This window comes from Vombatus ursinus, unplaced genomic scaffold (genome assembly GCF_900497805.2).
Source record: "Vombatus ursinus unplaced genomic scaffold, bare-nosed wombat genome assembly UNPS02005963.1, whole genome shotgun sequence".
In the NCBI taxonomy this organism is placed as follows: domain Eukaryota; kingdom Metazoa; phylum Chordata; class Mammalia; order Diprotodontia; family Vombatidae; genus Vombatus; species Vombatus ursinus.
The window spans coordinates 24785-39088 of record NW_020945741.1 but is presented as its reverse complement, the minus strand read 5'-3'; the positions used below and the strand labels follow the sequence as shown (position 1 = coordinate 39088).

The 14304-nt window shown below is 44.1% G+C and overlaps 2 protein-coding genes across 4 annotated transcripts; one reads left to right on the top strand and one right to left on the bottom strand.

Annotated features, from left to right (window-relative positions):
- The first annotated feature begins 465 nt into the window (after positions 1 to 465).
- LOC114032924 (ragulator complex protein LAMTOR4) lies at positions 466 to 9585 on the top strand. The gene is made up of 5 exons (XM_027848382.1): positions 466 to 473; positions 738 to 789; positions 1344 to 1424; positions 8906 to 9023; positions 9246 to 9585. Exons 1-5 carry the CDS (start codon positions 466 to 468, stop codon positions 9341 to 9343), a joined length of 357 nt encoding a protein of 118 aa, XP_027704183.1. The 3' UTR covers positions 9344 to 9585.
- Positions 9586 to 9776: 191 nt separating this feature from the next.
- LOC114032925 (uncharacterized protein C7orf43) lies at positions 9777 to 13576 on the bottom strand. 3 transcript variants are annotated; one of them, XM_027848383.1, is made up of 11 exons: positions 13113 to 13576; positions 12840 to 12935; positions 12628 to 12757; positions 12335 to 12421; positions 12047 to 12167; positions 11795 to 11942; positions 11583 to 11665; positions 11320 to 11483; positions 11025 to 11179; positions 10618 to 10811; positions 9777 to 10514 (listed from the first exon to the last, which is right to left on the bottom strand). In XM_027848383.1, exons 1-11 carry the CDS (start codon positions 13497 to 13499, stop codon positions 10361 to 10363), a joined length of 1719 nt encoding a protein of 572 aa, XP_027704184.1. In that variant the 5' UTR covers positions 13500 to 13576; the 3' UTR covers positions 9777 to 10360. The 3 variants fall into 3 exon arrangements, with proteins under 3 accessions (XP_027704184.1, XP_027704187.1, XP_027704186.1); XM_027848386.1 differs by having other exon boundaries at positions 12840 to 12904; positions 13113 to 13243; XM_027848385.1 differs by lacking the exon at positions 12840 to 12935.
- Positions 13577 to 14304: the final 728 nt, after the last annotated feature.

The window sequence follows — 14304 nt, the reverse complement described above, 5'->3', positions numbered from 1 at the left end:
TGTCTTTCCTCTTTCTGTGCCTAGCAATTAATTTATCAACAAGCATTAAGCAATTAAGGGTCTGCTTTTCTCCAACTGCTGGGGATAGAAAAAAGGAAACAGGCCCTGCGCTCAAAGGAATGACTTTTTTTGGGGAGTGACACGTGCACAGCAAATTTAATGCAAAATATAAGTCATTTCTAAAAGGGAAGGCCCTAGCAACTGGGGCAAACAGGCTAAAGTAGTACTCAGCCGAGTTTTGAACGAAGCTGGTGTTGTGTTATGAGGAGAGTGTTATCAGCGGAGGCAGTGTGGTAGAGTGTAGTGAATGCTGGACTTGAAGTCAAGACCTGGGTTCATTTCCCACCTCCGAGGCTACCTGTGAAACCTTGACTTAATCTTTCTGGGCTTCATTTTCATTGTTTGTAAAATGAAGGGGGTGGACTAGATAACCTCTAAGGTTTCCATCTCTAAATAGATGGCCTTATGATCCCGTGAGTACATTCTATGCAAAAATCCTCAGATTGTCCAGATTGTAATTTATGAGGAAGAACAAGCAGGCCAGCTTGGTTGAAAAGGAGAATAATGTGCAATAAGCCTAAAAAGGTAGGCTGGAGCCAGATTGTAGAGCTTTAAACAACTAAGGGAGGAGTTTGCATTTTATTTTAGAGGAAAGAGGAAGCTGTTGGAGCTTCTGGGCAGAAGAGGGATAAGGTCAGACCTGTGTCATAGGACCATCAGTTTGGCACCTATGAAAGATACATTGGAGAGGAGAGCCTTGAGGCAAGGAGATTAGAAAACTTAACTCACGTAAGTGAATAATAAACTTTTGTTTTGTTTGAATTAGCACTTCAACGAGAAGGGAAGATTTGGGGTTGTGAGTTGAAGGGAAGGAAGGGGAATCTGAGTGTTTAGAACATGGAGGGAAATAAGGCACTTGGGCACTGAGTAGAAAGAGTGTATTGGACATCAGCCTAATGAAAAGAGAGCTGGACTGAAAATCAGGGGAGACTTCAAATATCCATCTATGACACTGTGTGACTGTGAGCTGGTCCCTTAACTTCTCTTGATCCTGTTTTCTTATGTTTAAAATGGACATAGTAATTAACCTGTAGTGATTACTCCCTGCAGAGTTGTTGTGAGGATCAAAAGTGCTTGCAAAGCCCTATATAAATGTCAGCAATTATTTATCCTAGTCTAAAGTCTTGGCAAGGTGGAGAGATAGTGTAAGGAAAATAGGGGGACAGGGGAAGTGTTGCATCAGCAGCAGGAGGAATAGTGATTTGGAAGTAAGTAGGAAAGATCTCAGTCTAGCTCTCTTCCCTCTGATTATTCCCTTCTCGTATTTATTGTGCTTCTTCTAGACATCTGCATTGACCCAGGGGCTGGAGCGTATCCCTGACCAGCTGGGCTACTTGGTACTGAGTGAAGGAGCAGTGCTGGCGGTAAGTCTTGGGGAGAAGAGTAGAAAGAGATGACCTGATCCTTGATAACTCCTTAATGATTTATGACCCTTCCATTTATCTCTTCCTTCCTACAGCTTTTCCTAATTTGAAATATGTGCTATAGTTTGATCCACAAAGCATGCATAATCCTTATCCTTAAGCTCCCATGGACTGAACTATTATCTCTGTGCAGATGACTCCCAAATCTATGCATCTGTCTTGTATTCCCTATCACAGTGCCTGGCACATAGTAGGTTCTTAATAAATGCTCATTGATGGGTTAATTCTAGCTGTCATAGTTGCATAGTAGTTCTCCTGGTTCTTCTTCTAGATGTTTAGCTCTTCAGAATCCTTTGCTGGATTATATCCATGTCTTGGCCCCAAATTCTGAGTGTCTCTTCTTTATTTATATACCCTTGCCTAGTTCTGCATTTTCAGTTTCTATATGCAGATAACTCCTGTGTGTGTGTTCGTCCCTCTCAAGCTTCAGTCCTGAATTACCGATTGCCTGCTAGATAGAGCTACCTGAATGACTCATAGGTACTTCCAACTGCACATGTCTAAAATGAAACTCATTTTCTTCACTTTTTCTTCCACCTAAAACTGCTCCTCCTCTGTTTGTTTAGTATGCTATTATCCTTCCAGTCACCTAAATTCAAATCTTGACTTACTCATTACCTCTCTCCTCAAATCCAGAATTCCAGTCATTTGCCAAATACTTTCAGTTCTTCCTGTATAACATTTCATATCCATTCCCTTCTGTTCACTCGGGCAGCTAGCATCCTAGTTCAGGCCCTCATAACTTTTGCTTTTCTAGGGGAAGGATAGGTAGTAATCTCTAATTACATTGAGGACCAGGTCATTTAGAGCCTGAAAGAAATTTACTCCCCTGACCCACTATAGTCAGTGCAGAGAACCTCGGGAACAGATTCCAAGTCCTATATGTTTTTCCTATAGCGGTGCTGTGCATGTACTTTTCAGAAATGGAATGGGGAAAGCAACCTAGGCATCTTTGCTACTAGCTAGGTGTCTTGACTGAGGCTCAGAGGGTTGAAGAGGTGGGAGAGGAGTAGAAAGGGAACAATGGCTTTGAGGAGAATGGGGATGACAGTGTAAGGCAATGAGAGTGGAGAGGAAATGACTGATCATTCACTTATCAATCCTTTTTATAAATTTTGTGGGGCAGCAGGTAGGTAGACACTTTGGATACCATGTAGAAGCTTCTTCCCAGTGACACCTGGAAGAAATGTCCTTTCATTAAAAAGACAAAGGAGTCAGGCCCTGAGATTCCCACTTCCTTTTTTTTTCCCTGAGCACTGGGTGCCTACCAGTAATATTGACTTATTTGTCTTTGAGAAACCTGCCATTGTTAAATGTTAAAATTTTGATTTATAGACTATTTGCTCACGTTTAATAAAAACTGCCTTGGGGTGTAGAAAAAAGAAATAAAATCCAGGTAAGCTGTATCTACAATATTTCCTTGATTATTAGCTCAGTAGCCTAGTAATCCTGTCCAAAAAAAGGAAATAAGGGTGGTCTGGCATGGCCTATTTTTGTTCAAGTCATGATGACTTGTTACAGTTGCTGCTTTCTTTTCTCCCCAACTTTGCCAAGGTAGAAGTGCAATGGCCACTAATGAGCGTAACCCCTCTGCTGACTGACACAGAAACTTTGACCTCTTCCATTTCAAGCGGGGCCAGTTTGCCCCTCCTTAAGCAGCTTGCTGGCACCAGCTTCTCCTAGGGACTCCACCATATTGTTGCTAGACTTAGTGCAGTTACTCAACCAGCTTTAACTCAAGCTGCTCAAAACTCAAGGGATCTTCTGCCTCCCCAGTAACAAGGATAATAGGTGTGCACCACCATGCTTTCTTGTCTAGATTTTTACTAATTACATTATTAATAAGAGCTTTGAGAATTTTGACAGGAGTCAAAGTCAAACTCACTAGTTTTTAGACTCATAGTAGTCTCTTTTGAAAATCAGGAGAATTGTCTTCCTTCAACTCTACGGTACCTTTCCCGTTTTCCACAGTTGTGTAGTGATCATTGAGCTTATCAATCATGCCTGCCAGTTCTTTCAGTACCCTGAAGTGTTACCTAGATGACCTGGACTCATTAAGGGTTTCATCTTGGGTTTCATCTCTAGTAGCCATCATTGGTTATTTCCTTTCCAGTCCAAAGATCAGTCCCCTTGTTGGAGAAAACAGAAATGGTCAGTATTTATTAAGCACATGCCTGTCAGGCCAAGGATACAAATAGATTGAATAAAATAGCCCCTTCTCATGAGGAGTTTACATTCTAACAAAATAGAGATGACCATCTCTGTCATCTCTTACTGTTGTCTCATCTATTCTGTGTGTTATTCTCAATCTGAGGATTATCTCTTTGATCCTTAGGGAATGGTATAGTGGAAAGAGTGTTGGGTTGGAGTAAGGTTCATCTCCTGCCCCAGATACTTAGAAACTGTGATGGAGAGCTAGTCACATGTAATTATTTGTTGAGTCTCAGTTTCCTCATTTATAAAATGGGAATAATAATATCTGTATTATCAGCTTTAGAAAGTTAAGATAAAGATCAAATAAGAGAATATACTCAAAAGTGTTTTGCAAAAGAGTGCTACATAAGTACCCGCTCTTTTCTTCCTCTCTTCTCCAATATAACTTAAAAATAAAGACTGAAAACAACTTTTGATGTTTATATTCTCTCACCAGTTTCGGCACCTCCTGACACTTTTTTAAAGGACCAAGCCATGTTTTTCTATTCATCCTGTTACCTGCTTTCTGTTTTCTGTCCATATATTTAAAAAACCTAACTTGGTTGTTCATTTTCCTATGAACATGAGACTCTTCAGACAACTCTGACTTTCCCTTCTTATTAGATCTTCAGAATTTCATTTGTGAGAATTCCTCATTCTTCCTGGACTCACTTTCCCTGTAGAATTTAGTCCATAAGATCTCTCCCAATTCTTTCTCCTGTTCTCCTCAAATTAAAGGGGGAATGTCAGAATATAGCCAGCTTTCATCATCTGTATCATAAATTTTAAGATAAAGTAGTAAATTCAGATTCCCATCATTTCACCTCAGCAAGAGAGGTCAGGGAAACATGGTTTGAATTCTGGGTATGAGATTTAGTAGTTTTGTGAAATTGGACATCACTTGCTGAACCTGTTACCTGTAAACTGGGATTATTTGTCCTTTGTACTTCATAGGGTTGTTGTGAGGAAAGCTTTTTTGTAAATCTTAAAACCTCATATAAGTGTAAGTTTTACATGTAAAACTTATAGACTGAAGAATTGGAAGGAAACTCAGCTGCCATCTAGTTGAACCTATGGCCAAAGGTATCTCTCTGTTTAGAACATAAATGGCAAGTGGTCATTCAGCTTCCACTGTAAGATTTCAATAAAGGGAAACTCAGCAACTCCCAGGGCAACCCATTTCCACTTTTTGGACAGCACTGATTGTTTTATTTTTCCTAACATCATGCCTAAATTTGCTTCTTTGCAGCTTTCACCCATTGTTCCCAGTTCTGCCCTCTAGGACCAAACAACAAGTAATATCTCTTACATATGACAGTCCTTCAAATATCTGAACACAGATACAGTGTCTCCCTTGAATTATCTATACTCCAGGCTAAACATGCCTTCACTCAATCCTCATATAACATACATTCAAGACCCTTCATCATCCTAGTTGTTCTCTGGACACTTCCCTGGTTGTCAGTGTCTTTGGCTTGGTGTTCAGAATGACAGGGTAAAATACAGAGGGACAAATGTCTGGTTATTGGAAGCAGTGTCTTATTTTTTTTTTCTTTTTCTTACTTAAAAAAATTGATGCCTTTTGTTTTTCTATCACACTATTGAAAATGCTTCCATTCTCCTAAGTCAGCAAGCTCTTGTTACAGATTTTTTAAGGGGAAGGGGGGAAGCCCAGCAAAACCAAACAGTATTAACTGAGTTTGAGGGTACATATGATATTCCACACCCCTATTCTCCCCTATTTCTGCAAAGAGGGAAGGGAGCCAAATTTTCTTCTTGAGGACCAAGCTTGGTCATTGAGTTGTGTTCCCTGTGTGGCTGTCATTGTGTATATTATTTTCCTGGTTCTGCTTACCTCATTCTATATCAGTTCATATTAAGTTTTCCATTGTGTCCTGAAATTCTTTATATTCATTATTTTATTCCATTACTTCATGTACCACAATTTGTTTAGTCATTCTCCATTTAGTGGGAATCTGTTCTATTTCAGCCAATTTATCGGTATTCCTTTATTAAGCACTTCATTATGAGTTGGACATTGGTAGGTGCTGGATATACCAAAAAAGGCAAAAACAGTCCCTGCCATCAAGGAATTTACATTCTACTACATGTATAGGGGATACAACATGTACATAAACAGGTAGATACAAGATAACAGTAGATACAGAATAACTTGGGAAAGTACTAGCCATGAGAGTCTGGGAAACTTCTGCTGAAAAGGGTTCTCAAGCTGAATCTCAAGGAAGCCAGGGATTCTAAAATGTGGATGTTAGAAAGGGGAGAGCATTCCAAACTCGAGTGCACAAGCATGGCATTAGATATGTTACATGTGAGGAACAGCAAGTAGGCCAGTTGGGCTGGACCAAAGTACAAGGATGGGAATAATATGGAAGATTGTAAAGATAGAAGAGGGTACGTTATACAGAGTTTTAAATGCCAAACAAAGGAGTTTGGGAGGCACTGAAGTTTACTGAGTAGGGGTCCAGCAAGGTGAGACCTATGTTTTTTAGGTTACACACTGGGAGATGTGTGAAGGATGGATTACAGTGGGGAAAGACTTGAGGCAGTGAGACCAATTAGAAGACTGTTGCAGTACTACAGATGATAAATTACCTGAGGTGGTGATTGAGTGCAAGGAAGAGAACCTATCTGAGAGATGGCGTTTCTTCTATCTCCACAAGATTTGTAACTGGCAAAATTATGGCCAGTTTCTTTTTTTATCACAAACTCTAAAAGGAAGTGTTAACTCTTCCCCTCCCCCCCCAATTCCTATCATTTCCACTCCCCAGTAACAGTTCTTCCTCAGTGAGAATCAGATTCTATGTAGAATTTGTTGGGTTTTTTTTTAATTTACCTTTTGAAGGATGAAATTAAGGCAAATCAAAGTTATTAGCTGCCCTGCTTTTGGCGGGGAAGAAAGGTTTCCAGTAGATACGTGGTGCTTGTGCCAGGCTTTTAATCTTTCCTGAACTCATCTACTTCCTTTTTCTATCTAGTAGTTCTCTAGTGTACCTTGATGACAAAATCATTGGTTTCTTTCTCTTTTGTTTGTTACCCAAATGCTTTTTTTCCTCTGTTGTCTCCTTGACTATCCCTTATGAGAATAACATCTTAATAGATGGTACCTACCTCTTTTTATCTGTCCTTAATAAGGTTTTTTTTTGGTACCAAAAAAAAATACACATTTATAAGGTATCTGACTTGTTCAAAACAATGTGTTAAGTACATAGAAATGAAGATTAAATATAGAACAACTTTGCTGCCTCCGTGGAACTTACAGTGTATTGCCCCTGATTAAAGAAAGGTAATGTTAAAAACTATCATGAAGAATAGGAATTCCAGTTTCCCCTTCACATCCTTGGAAAAGGATATATCTACTCAAAATCAGAATTTAGACTTAAGACTGCCTAGAGGAACAAAGAAAATTGTTAATTTAAGCCTATTTTCTAATAATGGCAGACTAGATAGAGTGCTGGGCCGAAAATCAGGAAGACCTGAGTTCAAATCCAGCCTCAGACACTAGAGCTGTGTGACTCTGGGCAAGTCACTTAACCCTATTTGCTTCAGTTTCCTCATCTGTAAAATGAGCTGGATAAGGAAATGGCAAACTACTCCAGTATCATTACCAAGAAAACCCCAAAGAGGGTCACAAAGACCCGGACAAGACTGAAAAGACCTGGACAGCATTTCCCAATAATAAGGTATACCTCTCCAGAGCCGTATTCCATGTATGGGTATCCTCTTGCCTCCTTGTGATTCTTTTGCTTTTTGCCTAAACGTGGGTATTTGCATACAGATGTTTTGAGGCCATGAATTTATAGTATCTAGCTTTGTGGATATAGTCAGGCAGTTTTCTCTCTCCATCCTTTTTCTTTAATGCACTTTAGATTTACATTGCAAGTCAATGAACAACTATATTGTTAAACTAAAATTTAATGTGAATATAAGGCATTATTATTTTAGACTTTGAAGTGACTATAGAATATCCAAATAAAAATGTCCAGTAGGTAATGGGAGATGAGTCTAGAATTTGGGAGATTAAGCAAGGCTGGAGATGCTAGATTTAAAAACCTTCAACATAGTTGTTAAAGCCTTAAAATGAATGATTCAACATATGCCATTTATTTAAGTACCCATTTATTGGAGAAATGGCCAAATAAATTGTGGTACATGAATATAGGGCAATATGCTTTGTGTCATAAGAAACAGTATATGAAGAATACAGGGGGCATGGGAAGATTTATTAAGCTGATGTAAAATGAAGTAGGGAGGACCAGGAAAATAGTATCCACAATGACTACTGCAATGTAAATCCAAAGAACAACTAAAAAAATAAAAACTGAATGTTGTGTAAATGGAATAGTTAAACTTGGCTTTGATGAAGGGATATGCATCTTTTCCCATTTTTGGAGATGGAGGTCTATGGATTTGGAACCTGGCATGTATTGTTAGATATGATGAATTTTGCAGAATTGTTTTTTTTTCCTCTTGTAAGAGATGGCTGTCTAAGTTGCATCAAAACTTATTTTGCTTTTTTTTTTTTTTTTTTTTTTTTGATAAAGAGGCTCTCCAGTAGAGTGATCCTTTGAGTTAATACTTCCATCTAGGGAGTTAGAGAAGAAATGAAGAATGCAAAAAAAGAGCGAGCTAAGTGCTAAACTAGGTCTGTGCAGTGATACCCAATTTGAGGGAGGATAGTGTTCTAGAAAGAACAGGGTGCTCAGGTGTTAGATGTTACAATCAGTCAACAGATATTCTTTAAATACCTTCTGTGAGTTAGAAATACAAAAACAAAAATGAAACAGTCCTGTATCTTCTACTGGGGGGACCACAGAAATGGGGAGATGAGAAGCCTGTTGGTTTGGACAGGTCATTGGTAACCTTTGCACATAGTTTCAGTAGACAGAAGGCTACAGAAGCCAAATTGCAAGGGGTATTGAGGAAGGAATGAGAAAGGACAAAGGAAAACCACTGGTTCATTGGAAAAGTGGTGGCAAAAAAAAGTTATGATATGGTTGGTCACCAGAATAGGTAGCAGGCTCAAGTAAAGATTTTTTTGGGGGGGGGGGGGGGGGGGGGTTTTTCCCTCCTTTTCCCTAAGCTGGCCAAAAGGGAGAAAGAGCCAGTGTGTGTATGGGGGGGGCTTGTGAGGGGAGAGAGATTAAAATACTGTTTTGTTCATGTGATCCTTCTCTTAATTTTTGGTTTCAACTCTTATCATCATCTAGTCATCTGGTGATTTGGAGAATGATGAACAAGCAGCTGGTGCAATCTCTGAGCTAGTGAGCACAGCCTGTGGTTTCCGGTTGTATCGTGGCCTTGACATGCCCTTCAAGCGCTTGTCTGGTAAGTCCCTGACCCCTGGATCATGAAAGGAACTGTCACAAATCTCCTTTCCTCAAGAAAATACAAATCCCCTCATTGCCTCTTCCCCAAGTTCCTATCCATTCTTATTCTGCCTTTTTACCTAATTAAAACCATTCACCCTCAACTCCCCAACCCTCAGGGTGAGTTCTCTGGCTTTGATTCTAGCCAACATTTTGTCTTTGGGGGGGCCTTTGTTCCTAGTGGTCTTCGGGGAACACACGTTGTTGGTGACTGTGTCTGGACAGAAGGTGTTTGTGGTGAAAAGACAGAATCACAGCCGTGAACCCATCAATGTCTGAGACTACAGGGGATTGGAGGGGAAGGTTGAGAGTATCTCTGTAAGCTTACTGCTTTTCCACATACCTGATTTTACCAATTCCCCTAATAGAAACTAGGCATTCTGCCTTGTCTTCATCTCTTTTCCCCATCCCTGCTCAGTGAAGCAGAGGGTTGGGTTTTTTTCTCAGTGTTAAAGGGGATCAGGGCAGGGACACTCTCCCTTCTTTCCAATAAACATGGTGTCTGACACTAGTACCCTTGAGGTGTGTGTGGATATGTCCTATTTCTTTCTTCCCTCTCTTAAGAATAGTACTATCTTAGGTTTATAGCTGGAAGGGATCTTAGAGACGATTTAGTCTGATCTCGGGGAAATAGGCCCAGGAAGTAAAGTGACTGGCCCATGATAACCCCAGCCCTGATACTTCTGCCACTCTTTTAATAGACAAACAGCAATTAATTTCTCCTTCCTCCTGGGCAGACATTTAATGGTCTCAATTCAGTTGGAAGCAGTAGGAGGAGACATGAAGAAATTACACAGACAGACAAAAACCTTTAAATTAAAGTGCTTCAGGATATAAACATGAATTGGGGGAGCGGAGGGAAACATAACATTGCCGCCCCCCCCCACCTGAGTCTGAGGAAGGGGGCAACCGTTGAGATCCACTGAATCATTACCATTTTCCAAATTCGCCCCTGCTGGTTGGGGGAGGGGAATGTCATAGGCATAAGAAAATATTTTGTAAACTTAGAACCAGAAAGGGGGGTAAGGGAGAGTGGGGAACAAAACTGGGGATGGGACCAGCCCTCCCAGACAAGAACATAAGGAAATACTGTTGGCTTTTTTTTCCCCCAGCCCTAGTTCCCAATTCAACTTAAACCCTTTCCTTTCAACAGCAGACACAGACAGACAGCTACATTATCTCCCACATGTTCCACAGGGCATCCCAGGAGAGGCAGCAGCCACAAAATGAGGACCCCTTCCAGGGGGTTTCCAATTTCTAGGAGCGTTTGAATAGGGAATAGGGATCCAGCTTTCCCTACTTGACAGGTTCAACCACCAGGACCTTGCACTCACGCTTGGCAATCTTGTCCAGAGAGAGCATGGCCTTATCCGGAGGCAAGTAGAGGGGACGGCCTACTGGGGAGGCCACAGGAGGCGTGATGGCCCGGCGTTCCATCACACTGCCTGACCTAGGGTATACAGCAAGTGGTTAGTGGAAGAATGTGGCCTTGGTTCTGGAACCTCCCCAGATACCCAGAACATCACTGAGAGTTCCTTTTCCTGGCTTCATACCTCATGAGGTGACTTCGGGAGGGCTGCTGGTGGGAGAAGGACTGGGACCGGCCCAGACTACCCTGATGTCTCTCCATGAAGTCGCGAACAGCAGGGCTGCTAGGACTGCTCTTTCGTGACAAAGGCCGGGCCTCAGGAGGGGGGTGGGATACACTGGCAGTAAACTGCAACTTCAGCTTCATGTGCTGGCTCAACTACAGTAGGGAGACCAGAAGTTAAGCCTCTGTATTCCAGCCCCCTTCCAATGCTGGAGAAGCCTTGATCTTCCTTCCTACTGGGAAATCTTAAGCTCTAGTTTCTCCCTCTTCCATGCTGCAGCTCTCATCTTTTCATCCACTCTGAAAGCCTCTCTACACCAGTTGTCAGGATATCCTATTTCTCCCCCCACCTCCATTACCCCTAGTTACCTCAAAGAGTCCAGCCCTTAGGGCTTGGAAGGCCACACTGAAAGTGAGCGCAGTACCCTTTCTGGAGAAACCGAGATTGTTGAGAGGTGTGTGACAAACAATAGAGTCCAAGGCAGCCTGCATAGCCCGGCGCTCTTCTTCACATAGCTGCTTTCCTAACAAGAGAGAGGGGTAAAAAACAGGTTAGCCGAATTTCTAAGACCTTTCTTTCTTATTTTTGGTTTGTGGCCCCCAGGACCTAAGCTGTCTTCCTCTCTTAAAGACTCTAGTTGCTGACACTGGCATGAATACCTACCAGTTTGTGCATTCTCTGGGGTCCAGACAAGCCTAACAGCAAGGAAGTCCTGTAAATTGTTGAGCAGTGTATAGGTAACAGTAAAACGCTCGTGAACTCGCACGGGAGATTTACATGAGGCAGTCATTACAAAACATGGACGGTCCAAGCGGATACTAGGCAGCCTGAGGTAGAGAAAGCAGGAAGAGCAGAAAGTGAGGTCTGCAGAGACAGAAGATTGAACCTGCTACCCATGGGGGGTCTGAGAAGTGGGGCATACTCACCGATAGTGGGTGTAGATGCTCTGGGTAAATGGTAACTTAGGTGTAGACCACTGAACTATAGCAACCAGAGATACCTCTAGACCCTATGAAAGGGAAGAAATAAAAGGAACAGGCATTCATCAGAGAACCTTCCCTTCATTATTTGTTCTACAGAACATCTATTTCATCATCTTTCACATCCCAATCTTTTATACACCACCCCCTATGCTTACCTCCTGGCCTTTTGGAGGGGGTTGTTCACCTGCCCTCAGTTGGAACAGGAAGTTATGTTCCTCCAGAGCACTAAGGGGGCATGGGAAGCAGACAGAAGAACCAGGGAGACGACAAAAGGAGCCCATGGAGACCTCCCCAGACTGGTGACTAATTCAGGAGGGAAAAGGGATAGTATATGAACTCCCTATATAACAGACACTTCTAAATCTCTACCCTGTTCCTCCCACTTGTTCCCTTCTTCTCAGCCTCACCAGACATTGTCCACCAGCAGCACAGAACCATCAGGCATGACAGGTAGATAACTGGCATTGAAGTTTGGGAGAATTCGGATGTCCCAGATAGAAATTTCCTCTTGTGAGGAACTATTCAGCACTGCAAGAGTTAACTGGATTGTTGAAATTCAGAGCACCTGAACCCCAACTTTATAACCTAAGGACTCCACCCTAACTCCCCTCCCCCCAAACATCCTATCTTGGATCCAATCATTCAGGCCCCCAAAGCATCTCTCCCCATGGAACACAGGCAGCCAGCCTGCTCACCCTTGAGCACTGTCAGGTGTTTTCCAGCCACAGTGATTTGTCGACATTTCAGAACCGGAGGGGGCAGTAGGGTCAGCAAGGTACTCACTGTAAAGTGGAAGGAAAGAAATGTGGATTAGTCTAGTGGCTGTAGATCCATGCTGCTTCATCTCCTCCCCATCACACGGTCCCACCCCAATGGTTATATTGTTTTCCCCGACCAGGCAATTAAAAATGTACCCCATTCCTCCCAAACCCACTAGTTATTCAAACACGTGTGCCCGTTCTCCCTAGCATGGCTATAAACTCCACACCTTGGGCCTTGAATGCATTTTGCTCCCCTCGGAATGTCTCCCCAGGGGCCCGGGTCTGCAGCAATCTCAGGTAGCCATGATCTCTGACCTCTGCTGTCTCAACCTCCCTTTTCCACACAGTAACTACAATCTGGATGAGGGAGAGACAGACAGATGGACTCCTGGGGAGGGGAGAGTTTGTCTGGTGGGCAACAGCACCCTCCCCATCTCACCTTGGCCTTAAGTGTGCCTGGGGGTAGTTTGTCCAGTGAAATGGTTAGTGGGAAGATGACTTCATCTGTGGACACAATTGGTTCTTCCATAGGCAACTGAGGGGGGGCGAGTTCACAGAGGTCAGCAAGGCGTAAAGGAGCTTTGGTCTGGAGCCTTAAGTCCCACCCCCTTCCTGGTGTGCAGCGCCCACGCCCAGACCTCTCCCCCAATATTCAGCCTCCCCACCACCCCTCGCATTTACCTCATGGGCACCCGCACCCCTTGCTCCTCACCATGGTTGTTCCACCGCCTGTGGCAGGGCCAGGGCCATGGGTGAGAAGGGGGCTGCAGTCCGAGAACAGCCCCGCAGCCCCGGAGCATTGCCCGTCCAGGTCTGCGGAGCCCGCTGCCCCACTTCCGGCGCTGACCGAGGCCAGTGCGGCCAGGGCCGCGGCTAGTTCGGCCCAGGTGCCTCCGGGGAGCGCCCCGGGCCCGCCCCCAGCACCAGCCTCGGCGTTCCCTCGGCAGCGCAGCACCAGCAGGAAGCGCACCGTCTCCCCCAGGTAAAGGTGGTTCCTCCGCGGCAGAGCCCGGTAGCGGCCCGGATCCCCGGCCAGCTCCGCCCGGGGGGGCAGCGGCACCGCGGGGAAGTACATCGAGTAGTCGCACTGGGACTCCATGGGCTGCGGCCGGGCCCAGTCTGGGACCGGGGCGGGGGGGAGGGCGCCCCGGGACCCAAGACCGCAATGCTGCGGGGGAAAGATCCAGAGCCGGGGCCGAGTGGGCGGGGCGGAGGCCGGAGGATGAGGGGCGGGGGCGTCGGCCCCGGGAGCCGGTCCAGGGCGAGGGTCCCGCCCGGAGTAAATCCGGAACCAAGAAGGGGCGGGGCCGGAACCCGGCGAGGCGGGGGGGCACCGAAGGGAGTAGAGGAAGAAACCGGAAATGACGAGAGGGGCGGGGCTTCCGGGGTTCTCCCGAATCTGTCTGGGAAGACCTCGGTGAAACCCGAGGTTAATTAATTGTGAGTTCGGTTAGTGGCGCCGTCCCCCCCCAATATTCCGGGGACCCATAAGGACAGCCTGGGAATGCTGGATATGAGACAGGAAGACTTCAAAACCTCTGAGCATCACTTAACGCATTTTTGGGGGGGATGGGTGGAGGCACAGAACTTATATGATTTTCCCAGTTTGTGGAACCCCTGGTGTGGTTAACCCCTTCCTTCGGTGCAGATCTGTGATGTATCATCTTAGAGCGCTGGCCAGTGCCCAGAGAAGGTTTAGTGACTTGTCCATGGTCACACATCTAGAATGTAGCAGAGTTGTGTTGTGTGCTAAGCAGCCTTTCTCTTCATATATTCAATGGGGATAAAACTCAATAGTACCTACCTAATGGGGTTGTGAAATAATGTATATGAAATGCTAAATGTATGTCAGCTCTCATTTCAGCACATTCCACCCTTCAAATTTCAGCATGAACTGGCATTTC